Here is a 13105-nt window from a genome sequence, read left to right as displayed (position 1 = left end):
TTATTAAAGCCTGTAGTTAAAAATCGGTCCGCTGGCAAAGCATGAGGAAAATATGACGTAACTGGCTGTTTGAGTGGCAGAGCTGCAGCCTCACACACACACACACACACACACACACACACACACACACACACACACTGCTCTCTCCGCGCCTGAGCAGCTCGCAGCCACAGCCTACTCAGTCTAACCGGTATCAGCAGAGAGGCTGACAGACGCAGATCTCTGGTGGCTGACTCACAAGCTGATTAACATGATGGATGGGTATTATAGAGGTCGTTGTCTGCTTGTTATTACTCCCTGAGAGTGTTTACAAGATGCAAATCAATCAATCTGGCTCGTCAGACACACCTGTGGGCTCCTCCAAGGCAGAAACGATGACTCCTGTGCATGTAAATGCTGATATACTTTATTAACACCCTAGCAGCATGGCTCTGGGAAAGGCAGCGTTAGTCTGTTGATTGAAGTGAGGTATCTCAATAACTACTGGATGGATTGCTATGATATTTGGGGTGAATATTCAGGATCCAAGGAGGAAGATTATGTCTGAATTCGGTGATCCTCTGAATTGCCTTTTAATTAATTTAGGTTTGATTTTTTTTCCGTCAATTCATTAGTCCAAATAGAAACAAAACACACAGTAAACTAAGGTAATTTGCCTGATGGCCATTGTTTTTTTTATACTCCTAATTTTCCGTAGGTATCGGGAAAATGTTGTTATCAGGAATTATTTTGGAAATGTTATTCAGATATCCTCTGAGCCTATACTCACCATGATGTTCACATTACTTGAATGAAATGGGAATATATTAGTATTAAATAGAATAATTACCAATAGCATTGCTTTTTTCTTGACTCATAAGTTTGACTGAAGCATTAACATTCCTAAATCTGACATTTCTCATGTGGGGTAACAAAAACGTTTTCAAAGATTGAGTTTCCCTCTGTTATTTAAGACTTAAGTTAGCAATAACAGCTCCCCATACGTGCTGCGCAGAGCTGCTCCAGAGGCCTGTAAGACGAACCTCTATATCTTATCTATTCATAACCACAGCTTCCTGAGGAACACCAGAAACAAAGTCTTAAAGAGGATTATATCGACGTCTGGGAGGGGAACCTGAAAACTCAACAACCCGAGAGAACCCGTGTGCTGGCACAGAGGATGCAGATTTGTGTGACAGTCGTTAAGAGCGTTTTGAGAATATTAACACGGTCCCTGGCTTTGTTTTGCAGTGATTGGTATTCAAAGCCATTGCTTATTTGTTGTGGCTAAATCCTTCTGAAGTCTTCGCTGTAGCGCAAGGAACTCAATTAATATATGAAATGCCTGAAGGAGGTTGTATCTACAAGAAGTGAGAGGCTAACAGCTGCTGGGATTAGATTGAAGTATCGAACTGGGAAATGTGATTTGTTACACTAAATGTTAATGAGGAAATATGTTTGCACAGAAGAAGGATGCACCTTTATGACACAGGCACTTAATCTGTGTTCATTTAATTCAAGAGAACATTTAAGGCAATAGTTTTACATTTTGGGAAATACGTGTATACATTATTTATTTTGTTCACTCATGTAGCGATTCACAAACTGTAGCCTGTATAAAGTAGGTATGGGACTTTATCGACAGCAAGGATTTTATTTTTTGAGTGTGAGACTACTTTTAGTACCACCAAACGGGGGAACTCAGGCATTGTGTTGACATTGTGAGTCAGATCCTCAAGCATATCTTGCTTTATCGTCAATTTGACTCTAAATAGGACCATCATGTACAACATGCTGTAATGAAGAAGACTCAATTGCCACCATGAATTCATCAGGAAATCTTTTACTGTGATAATGAATCGAAGGGTTGGTTTCGCATCGACTCGTTTCCCTATTGGCTTTACCTTTAAGTCTTTTATAAGAGGATTACACTTTGTTAGACGAGAAGACCAATACCACTCTTGTATTCAACATTAAGCCAGTTAGCTTAGCATGAAGACTAGATACGAATAATCCAAGACAGATTTGTCTCTTGGTTGTGCTAACCAGCATTTCAAAGAGGCTTGATGTTGCCTGGCTTCTGTATGAGATGTCAAATACAGTTATTTCACTCTCTAGAGGAAAAGGCTTTTGTTTTGACAGACACTTCAATCCTCTACATGCAAACTAACGAAAGCTTCCCATTCCATGATGTTGTCCGTGTGTCGATGAGCTTCTTTGTGCATAAGTTTGTGTTGTATTTGAATTTCTCTTTCATGTCAGGAAGTTGAGCTTGCACAGAGGGAAGCATATTGAGGGAAGATGTGTCAACAGTTCCTGTTCAACACTTCCCACCCTCAAAGGAAAGTTTGTGTCACTGAGAGTGTGTCCACTCTAGAAAACCCTGTTTTTCTGGGCAAATAGGAACCTTTCACACAATAGGAACCCGTACGACTTGGATCTTATTACAGTCAAAAACAAGGACAATGGTGATGGTTTGTGGTATTTAAGCATACAAAACAAGATTACATTACACATATTTGCATCATGGTCACACAAATCTTTTGAAGAATTCAAATTGGTTGATCATTTTGACAACTGAGCTAAATCTCAGGAAGCAGCATTGTTTTCTTTCCCATATCACGCAGATGCTTTTAGGGTCTGGGAATTTCTCAAAACAAAACAAAAGAGTCTGAGAGGAAGTATACAAATGTTCCCGAATAAAGCTGACCTCAGGCAAAAGCTAAGCCGGTCTGAAGCAAATATGTAGTTGTTCTTGCTGCGTAAGTTAGGGAACACAGAGTTGTGTGCCAATCCAAGACAGATAAGGCCATTCAGTATGAGTGAGTGTGTGTCAGGGAGTTATGACGATCAGTGATTTACAGAACGTCCCATGAGTGTACTGTGTTTGTATCTTTGTTGTGCTCAGCATATTTGAAACTGTGTCACACAAAACCACACACACACACACACACACACACACTCAATTGACCGGTCCTTGGTTAGCCGTCCTGGCTTGTGTGTGTTCAGCAGATTCCACAGATTTCAGACCCTCGTGGAGATTCTTCAGCCTTTCACTTTCCTCCGACACAAACCCCCCTCTGTTGTCCCCGAGCAGAGCCTCTCTCTCTCTCTGCACAGGGACGCCTAACGTCAGCCACGGACCCCATGAGTGTCACTGAGTTAATGCCAAGGCTGCAGAGTGTGTTGATGCCACATGAACGGAGTAATTATAAATCACGGAGAGTGCTTTACTGCCACGGGGAGTGAGAGCTTCTTGCTTGGTTTTTTTGCCTTAGTGCTTTAGTAGAAGAGAGAAATCTCTGTTTGGTAATTCAAGGCTTTTAAAGGAGGAGAAACATTGAGCTAAATTAAACTTTAAAGAGGCCCTATTATGCTTTTGGGGGGGGGTTTCCCTTCGCTGAGGTCTGTTGTTTAGGTTGTTGTGCCTGTAAATGTACAGAAAAGCCTAAAATCACAAAGTTCCTTCCAGAGGTTTTTTTTCCGTTAGACTCCTTTTTTTAACTTTGCGACAAAGTGACATCACTACTTAACACCCGGGCTTCCATTGGCAGGCGCTCCAACACTTTGTACGTGATAGGCTCTGGTTTCAGAAAGAGGGTGAAAAGAGGTGCAGGCAGTATGAGAAAAATAATTATACATTAAAGGTGGGGTAGGTCATTTTGGAGAAACCAGCTCGAGTGCGCTAGAATTTGAAAATACGCAACCGGAAACAATCAGCCACTTCCTTACAGAGCCCCTCCTCCAACACACACGAACGCACACATGACCAATGAGGGCACGAGATAAGTTTGTGCACAGATGGAAGGCTGACAGGCAGGTAGGCCATCCAGTTATTTTAGCCGGGCCGGCTAAAATGATTGGTCGTGCTTTTTACAGTACTACGGCTTCCACAGATGACATTTTTTTATGGATTTTTTTGTCAAAGCACTTGAGATATTCATTGCTGTCGGGGTGTTAAGAGCATTCCATGGAATATAACAAAAAGTGTATCTCGAGCCGGTTTCTCAAACTTACCTACCCCACCTTTAAAGCAGGTAAACATGTCACAGTAGACGCACTAAATACAAATGTGAAACCTGAAAATGAGCTTGATAGAGCCCCTTTAACTCAAATACAAGACTGTCTACTCAGTCTGCGCTTTGGATTGAACCTTTTACATTTAAAGGCCTTGTAAAGGAAGGTGGTTTCCCTCTGAGTTTGGGTGTGACACTTGAGATACTGAATGACGTGCAATCAAAGACAATCACTTTTGTATAATCAGTCACCATTATGATGGAAGTGTGGCTGCAGGGCTCTTATCAGGAGCTCATCTGATGAGTGATCAGCACTCCAGCTGCCCAGCATGATGATGAGAAAAGGACAGCTGTGACATTAATGTTTTATATCTGAGGTGTGTGTGACACTGTGTAATGATTTAGTTTGAGATATTTACATAATACTCAATATGGATAAGAACCTGTGGGGAAGGGACAGGAGTTCAAAGGAATGCATTTAGCTTTACTGCTGAGAGTTAGATGAATAGATTAGTAACACTGTTTTATCTAACAGCCTGATCTCACCAAGTTGCATATGAATTACATAGCAATTATCTTTGTCATTTTGCGTGTTTTTTTTCACGTGTAAATTCTCAGAAAGTCAGGTGGAACATAGTTAAAGATTGACAAAAAAAACGTTCTATTTTCAACCTGAACCAGGAGCTTAACCTTAACAGAGTAGCTTTGTTGCTTAGACACACCTATTTACAATTCACAATGTTTACTGTGTGTTGAAAACTATGGCTTTTGGCTTTTATGTGATGTGCTGCGAATGAGAAAGGCTTTAAAGGACACTGGAAAGGCCCAACATTTGATGAACACAGGCCGTTAAATGAACACAAAATGCACTTCAAACTAGCATGTTTTTTCTGTCCACAATGACATCACATAGGTATCCTAATTAAAGAAATGTTGTTTGCCAAACTAACATCTGTTAGCAGTAAACAGATGACTCAAAACCTGTAAGCATAGGGGTGTCTATTTTAGCATGAATTGTTTTCATAAAACAAAGGTATCATCCGTGGTGGAAACAAACTACTACATGTAAACTGCAGTTTATTGTTAGAACCTCACATGATTTCTAGGAATGACCGTACACAGAACCACCTGCTTTACTTGAAAACACCATAAAGTGCGTTTTTTTTATAGGGGTTTTTCCAAGAAAGACAAGGAGAGAAGTTAAATATTGGTGGCGGAGAGCGGGTTGTAGACTTAGACCTATTGTCTTACATAATACAGTAAAGTGACAATCACTCATGGCTGGTGACTCGTTTTGTGCGAGAGAAAGCGTTGATTCAGTTTTTATTACGTCCTCTTTAAGCTTTAATCAATCAGCTTCCTGCCCCATATTTACTGTAGAAAGTGAGTCAGACTTTATTTATAGAGGTTATTTGATTGTCTTCCAGTGTTTTAGTTGACAGAAGGCGGGACGCAGAGCTGCTCTGATGTGGAGGGAGTGTCGGGTTAGATTTTGTCGCTCTGACAAAGATTATCCTGACCACTGCTGCGTCTCCTGAGCTCAGTGGCTCCTGTAGTTCAGATGTGTTCTGACCTCCTTGATGACTAAGCCATTAAGGCGCCCTATTTCTAAGCAAATAACCTGCATCTCCCATTCAGCTGAAGGGCGTTGCAGCTTTGTCATTCCAATTTTTGAGTTTGATTCACACACTGTGACCTGTTGGGAAGTATAATGTGACGTCATCAACAGCAAGTCATTTTTTGTTGTTGATACAAATTAACAATCTTTTGAGTCTTTTAGTACAACCAAACCTGAACTCAGCAGTGGACAGGGTCTCTCAGACTTGAGTACTGCCAGCCAGGATGCAGGTTTAAGGTACTTGTAGGTGAAGGGAGTGTCTGATCATATTTGGTCACACTGACAAATATTACCTTGACCAGCGCTGCCTTTCCTGATTATCTGTAACTCCTACATTACGTCATATGTGGACCTCTTTGATGACAACGCCATCTTTTGTGTCTATAAGTACAACCAAACCTGGGTAATAACACCAAAGCATACCCTGCTTTATTGTCTATTTTGCTCTAAATTGGATTATAATTTACAAAATACAGATCATGCTGAAATGAAGAAGTCTTGAAACTAGCCCTTGAGGCCATGAATGTGTCGTTTTTAGTCAAGGTACCTCCGCATTGGCCCTCCTTGTGTTTCCGGTCACATCTGGTCACACTGACAAAGAGTATCTTAGCCAGTGCTGCGTCTCCTGATATCTGTAGCTCCTGTATTCTCTGGGTGTTTCTCAATCGCGAGTACGCTTGCTTGGTAGCACATGTCTGCCGAGCATCTTGCTTCAGAAGCGAGGCAAGAATACTTCCTGACATTTGGAAAACAAAGAGTGGAACAGGCTAGCAAGTGTGCAGGTGTGCGTCATATGAGAGGCCCCGCCTTACATTTTCCGCCACAGATTTTGGAAATTGGTCCGTGCGCAAAGCATTGTGGGGATTTTAAGACCGCGGAGTCTACTCATGTGCAGCCTCGATATTTCTCCAAACGGAGCACGCCGGGCTCTGTAGATTTCCAAGTATGCTGGAGATTGGAACAGTACTTCGGCGGCACTCGATGACGTCGTATGCTTGAAATAGTGGCTCTGAAGCAGCTTTACTCGCGATTGAGAAACACCCTCTGTATTCTGTCGTGTTTTGACCTCTTTGATGACAAAGCCATTACGGCACCCTACTTCTAAATAAAGAACGGGCTTCTTCCACTCAGCGGAAGGGAGGCTCTGGGGTTGAGCTTGAGTTTTTCCTGGATGACAATACAGCTCTAACTCTTCCTGCCATCCCATAGTGGGACGGGGCGAGGGGGACGGGGGGACGGGGAGGTGAGAGGTCGGCGCCCAGCGTCCATTGTCCTCCTCGGAGCCAGGAGTGATCAGGGGGCTTCGGACCACACCGGAACCGATCCCTTCCTCAAGTCCCCCCCTCCCCAAATGTTCCCTAAACCTTCCCAGCAGACCTCCAATCACATGCCTCCAGGACCCTCTTCCTTCCTGGAGAGCAGTTGAGTCACATGGAGGCAGATAGCAGCACACAATATTGTTAAAAACACTGCACAACACATCAGCATGCAGCAGCCTGTATGTTTAACCTCGGCTTTATATTCATGGTGAACGATTCCCTGGAGCTCTCCGTAATCTTTGTGCCTCTCGTTCTGCCCGAGCCCATGGTGGAGGTATTTTTGAAACGCTAATGTCCAGCTCTGTCGATGTATGTCACACACTGATATTAACCTGCTGTGTTTCCTCTGCTTCCAGGAGGTGATGAGCCCTGAACTGCGGCCTCGTCTCTGTGTGATCCAGAGAGGGGCGAGCGGGTATGGCTTCAACCTGCACAGCGAGCGGGCGCGGCCGGGCCAGTACATCCGAGCGGTGGACGAAGACTCTCCAGCAGAGAGGGCGGGCCTGCTGCCCAAAGACAGGATAATACAGGTAACTTATAGGGACATTAGGGACAGTAACTCTATTTAAGAAGACTATACTGATTGTGGTGGGACGATTGTCTAGTTTATAAACTCTTTGAACGGACTGCTAACTCTTGGCAGTAGTCAGGAAAGTAATACAATACAAATTAGAATAAAGTACTGTACTTAAGGACAATTTTGAGGTACTTGTGCTTTACTTGAGTCTTTCAATACTCTAATTCTACTTGACTAAATTTCAGGGGAAAATATTTAACTTTTTTACATTTATTTGATAACTTCAGTTAATTTAAGTGACTAAACAAAGTATAATCAGCACCTACTTTATCTATATTATCATATTGTTAAGACACATGTATTGATCCCTCTGTGAAATTCAAAAGCTTCTTGGCAGTATATATAGTCAAACAATGATTTAAAATAATCTCCTCATTTACTAGCTGCAATATTAACATGGTCAACATATAATACAATAATATAATATACATTATTCTGAAATTGACTGCTGTGCAGACATTTTTCAAAGTACATGTTGATATGAGATTTTGATTAGAGGTAAAAGATCTGAATACTTTGTGTAAGAAGGATTCATGGAAGTCACTGGCAGTTTTAAGGCAATGTACTTTTTTAAGTAGTAATCCTTATGAGAAGAGAAGAAACTGATCAGAGTTACCCAAAAATACCCTTCCTGTTCTGTCTGCCACCCTTCCGCTCTGAGCAGCCTGAGGTGATTGTTTTACTTGGATAAAACTACATGGTCAGGTTTCACCTTCACTCTATTGTATGAGATGGAAAATCTGTTCTGTGAAAATTGTTTTTTCCGTTTTCTTGTAGTTGCAATATTTCCACCACTGACAGATATCAGGTCCTCAAATATATATGAAGACTTTGTTATACTGTATTGTTATAGAAAGTTAAAGTAACAAAAGCACAAGTGTAGGGGCTGCTACTTGAAAAGAGTTGTATTTTAAATGAGCAAAGCAGTGGTAGAAGGACATGTACTCAAGTACTGAACTCAAGTACAAATTGAATATCCTTTTCTTGAATCAATTATTGGAGAAAATAATCAGATTGATCTATAATAAAAATAATCAGTAACTGCAGTCAAATGCAAAATAAGATAAATCCTGCTTTAAGATCTATGCTTGAGTGATTACAATCACATGATTATCATTTATATTGCAGTATAGCAATCATACTTTTTACTACTTTTTCTATTTATACGTACAGACTTTTACTTCAATGCAGCCTTTACTTGTAAGATAGTACTTTTACAGTGTGAAATCAGTACTTTAACTGAAGTAAATGATCTAAATTCTTCATCGGACTAATCCACATCCACATCAAAAAGTTAGGCAGGTCTTCTGGCCCTGAGAGTCGGTCCTCTCTTTTCCCTAAGTTAGCTTTTGGTTTGAAGGAATGTGTTGTGGACTAACAGCCGCTGTGTGGGGTCTCAGATCCCCGCAGGACTCTGAAACTGTCACTGTGCTCAGCCCCACACTGAAATAATCAGCTTTTTAACTGGTCTGGGGTCTGCTCTGCTCACCTCTTTTTGACTGTACTGTGGCCTACCGCAGAGAGTTATGTGTGTAAACAAACATTTCTATGAGAAGATTGGACATTTCTACATCACATAAGTTTGACCGCAGTGCTAAAAATAAACTTTACATTGGACCGTTCTGGTGATAAATATCAAGAATGTCATACAATGTTTGATAAAAGTTAGAAAAAAAAGTCACTTACTGTTGTTGTACTCAACAACATGGCGTAATGGCAGCTAAATTAGACCAAGTCTGACCTGTACTTGTTGCCTTACCACAGACTACCTGGCAGCATTTTTATTGTGCTGTAATAGATATTACAACCATAAAACCTTGTGATTGTAATAAATCATACAACCTACCATACTTCTGTATATTTGACTAGTGTAAGCAAAACACAATGAACGTGCCCGACTCATTCAGTGTTTTACAGTGTCTCGACTCATTGTGAAATCACTGATGTGGACGTCTCATGCACGCCTCCCTTCATTTCCTATATGAATGACCATAAGAGTGAAATGAAAAAAGGAGGACAGAGAGAGGACAGAGGGATTAAAGTTTCCTCAGAGATGGGGGTCTGTGTGAGGCTAGCGAGGGGTTTTCATTCCCCCCCCCCCCGAGGGCCCCAGACAGCCGCACCACCCACTGAGGAGCGGGGCTTTGTGGGAGCGGACGGTCATTGTTACTTCTGCTACTGGCCGAGCAGCTATTGTCTAGCTTCCTCTCTGGGACTGGCTTAGACGTGCAGGTCCACCCTATGACCTAAACACACACACACACACACACACACACACACACGCACACACACACGCACACACCCTTCCAAGACATTTCTCACATGCTTTCCCATGGTGATTTTATCCCAGAATACTCAGCTGGTGTGGGAGTGAGCCACCTGACATGTTGAGTTACTGTACTGTACACCACACAGACAAGGACCACATCATATGTTAACAATAAACTATAATCATAATGTGTGTTTTCTGGACATTAAGCAATTTGTTGTTCCCAAAACTGACTTGGGAAAGAAAGCTTTTTTCTGAAAAGTCCAGGCTGTCTCTGTGAAAATGTTTTAACTACACCATTTATTTAAGTAGTTTGAATGTATGTGTCTATGAGAGTGTGCTATTTGTTATTGTTGAAACTCTGTGTTGCTGTTATTCTTGGCCAGGTCTTTCTTGGAGAAGACAACCAAGTTGTTCCTGGGATGAAAAGTATTAAATAAAGACTAAATAAAAAGTAGACACATTGAACCAAACAGAATACCTAGTCTTTGGTTTGGACCACACTGTGACGATTGTTTTGCAAGTTAGAGTTGAAAGGAATGTGTGTGTACGTGTGTTTTGCGTGGACACTCAGGATTTCCTGCCCTGGAGCCTCTGGCAGACAAAGTGATAATATTGAGAAAGAAATCCTTGACAGAGATAAAAACTGTTTCTCTGTGGAAACAAAGACAGGACAGCCCCACCCCCAAAGAAGAACATTTTGTACATTTAGTAAGTAAAACGATCTATTTTCCTCCTCAGGTGAACGGCATGTCAGTAGAAGGGAAGACCCACTCGGATGTGGTGTCCGCCATTAAAGCCGGTGGGAACGTGGCCCGTCTGCTGGTGGTGGACGCAGACACAGACGCCTTCTTCAAAAAGTGCAGAGTTGCCCCTTCCACGGACTATCTCACCGGTGAGAGGACACACACACACACACACACGCACACGCACACGCACACGCACACGCACACACACACGCACACGCAGAACAATATGACCATCACTAAAGAAGCAGCACAAGTTCAACTGCTGTCTTCTAGCATGGACGTAGTGCATTGCCTGCAATTGGCTCGTAATGTTTCACTCCAGGTCCATTGTCAGTGGTGGTTATAGACATGTTTTAGACACGAGACGTCGCCTCCTCTTGTCCTCCTCTCAACCCCGACAGATTTAAGTCTGTCACACAGTCTCTCGGCTCTCCTGCTTTAGTTGTTTGTAGCTCTCTTTGTCTCGCTTCATCCTGCACAGCTCTTTTCCTTTTTTTTCTCTGCCTGCCAAGAATCTTAGACAGAGACGCTGAGCCTCATCCTGTCCCCCTACACCACAAACACAAACACACACACACACACACACAGACAGACACACACCTCATGTGGACAAAGTTAATCTTTTGGACACAAATAGATCAGATCAGACAGATCAGAGAGGGATTGAGCTCGGTAACAGTTTAGTTTGTAGGTGTTAAAGCTTAGTTGCAGATCTCTCTTCCAAACGTTTGACATCACACTGCAACTTGACACAAAGAAGCAACATTCACTCGATAGTTGTTTTTTTGTAATGGAGACCTAAGTACTAATATCAATACCACATTTCTTTTGAAGGATAACCTTTATTTAAAGAATGATTTCTTAAAATGTTCTCCTGTTATTTTAGGTTTCATTTCATTCTTAACCTTTCTTATCTATGGCCGCTCCAAAAAACGTCCAATACTAAAACCATTGTCAGACACATATATAAGTAAACAAACATGCAACTTCAAGCTGCCTTCACACCAACACTGTGCAGGTTGAACACCCAAAATAAAATCCCCCCCCTAAAGTAATCTAGGAATACAGTATTTCTAATGATAATTATTGTTATACTTACCACAGTCCCCAGGGGGAGCTCTAGTACAATGTGTCATTTAGTTTCTGTGTTTGAGGGTCTGTCCTTCACACAGGTGCGTGCGTGCGTGCGTGCGTGCGTGCGTCACTCTGCACCATGAGACCCTTCATGTAAACATGCTGCTGCCAGCTGTTGTCATGGAAACAGAGGGTCAACGCTGGGTAGAGACGCTGCCCTCTGTATCCAGGACAGAGGAAATAGATTACAAAAAAATATATGGTTTAATAGAATGTTCCCAGTTGATTATATTCATACACAAGTACATAAGTCTATCCATTAATAAGCACTTGGGTAACTTGTTGTGTACTTTTGTGTGATGGACCCCACCATCACTGAATAAGAGGCAGAAGTTTCATATTGTCTCTGACTCTCAAACGGCGTCAGTGTTTCAGTACAGGATAACAAATAATCAGCAGAGATTCCAGTGAGGTGTTTCCCAGGTTACTGCCCGCTCTTCACATGCTGCGGCCCACTCAGAGGGCAGCTGCCCGCGCTGATTCTTAACTCCACTCACACTGCTCTCTTACCGGACGCTTTGTTTGGTTTCCAAGGCGCTTGCCTTCCAAGTGGCCTCTCAGTCTGAAGCAGGAGCTGCAAAAGGACTCTGAGACGCTTCTTCTCACAGACACACACACACTCACACATGAGAGGCCTTGAATCCCAGAGTAACTCTGGAGGACCAGCTGCTATCTCATCTTTAGCTAGAAAGACTTTGTGCAGAGGATCAGAGGGATGGAAGGTAAGGGATGCTTCTTCTTCAAGATGCCGGTTACAGTACCACTTCCTAAAGGGGCTCTATTCTGCTCACTTTTTGGTTTTATATTTGGCTTTTGTGTCTCTACTGTGGCAGGTTTACAGGCTTCAATGACCAAAACAATTCTTTATTTTTCTCATACTGCCTGTGCTGCAGCTCCTCTTCTCTTAGCTGGCCGTCTCTGTTCTGATTAGTCAACCGCTTATGCCCCTTTCACACCAACGCAACTCCGGTTCAAGCTCCGTGCTAGAGCTTTTCTGGTTCAGAACCGGTTCTTCGGTTTAGCGCCGGCTCTTTTCACACCGCTCAGAGCCCGACTGGTGCTGCCGCTGCTGCGTCATGACGTCACAGTTTACGTCGCTGAGTTTCTCCCCAACGCCGGAGCTCACCTCACAACAACAACGGGCCGGGGACTGCGTTGCTTTTAATCATACGAAGCCAGATTAAATTAAATAACGACTTCTCCAACCTTATACTTTTCTCCAGAGTGCCGTGGTTCATTGTTTATTAATGTGTTTCAGCGGCATTTACCGACCGCTGCAGTGCTGGCTGCTCTTCAACGGGAGTGTATTCTCCCGTTAGCTCCGGGTTAGCTCACACGGCTCTAAAGTATTCACTGTCTGACTGTCACACAAGCAGCTGATACATATCCCCAGTTCCCCTTAAGTGAATGTGTGTCAGTATGAATTGACGCTGTTTGGTGTCAG

At 42.6% G+C, this 13105-nt stretch overlaps 1 protein-coding gene across 1 annotated transcript in view; it reads left to right on the top strand.

The window, feature by feature from the left end:
* The window catches only part of LOC117492064 (Na(+)/H(+) exchange regulatory cofactor NHE-RF1-like), a 33914-nt gene that overhangs the window by 15275 nt on the left and 5534 nt on the right, over positions 1–13105 (top strand). Inside the window, exons 2-3 of the mRNA XM_034142207.1 lie at positions 7289–7462; positions 10520–10673. Of these exons, the coding sequence (XP_033998098.1) occupies positions 7289–7462; positions 10520–10673 (328 nt within the window). The remainder of the gene's footprint in view (positions 1–7288; positions 7463–10519; positions 10674–13105) is intronic.

Source organism: Trematomus bernacchii, unplaced genomic scaffold (genome assembly GCF_902827165.1).
Source record: "Trematomus bernacchii unplaced genomic scaffold, fTreBer1.1, whole genome shotgun sequence".
Classification (NCBI taxonomy): Eukaryota; Metazoa; Chordata; class Actinopteri; order Perciformes; family Nototheniidae; genus Trematomus; species Trematomus bernacchii.
This window is presented reverse-complemented; position numbering and strand designations above follow the sequence as displayed.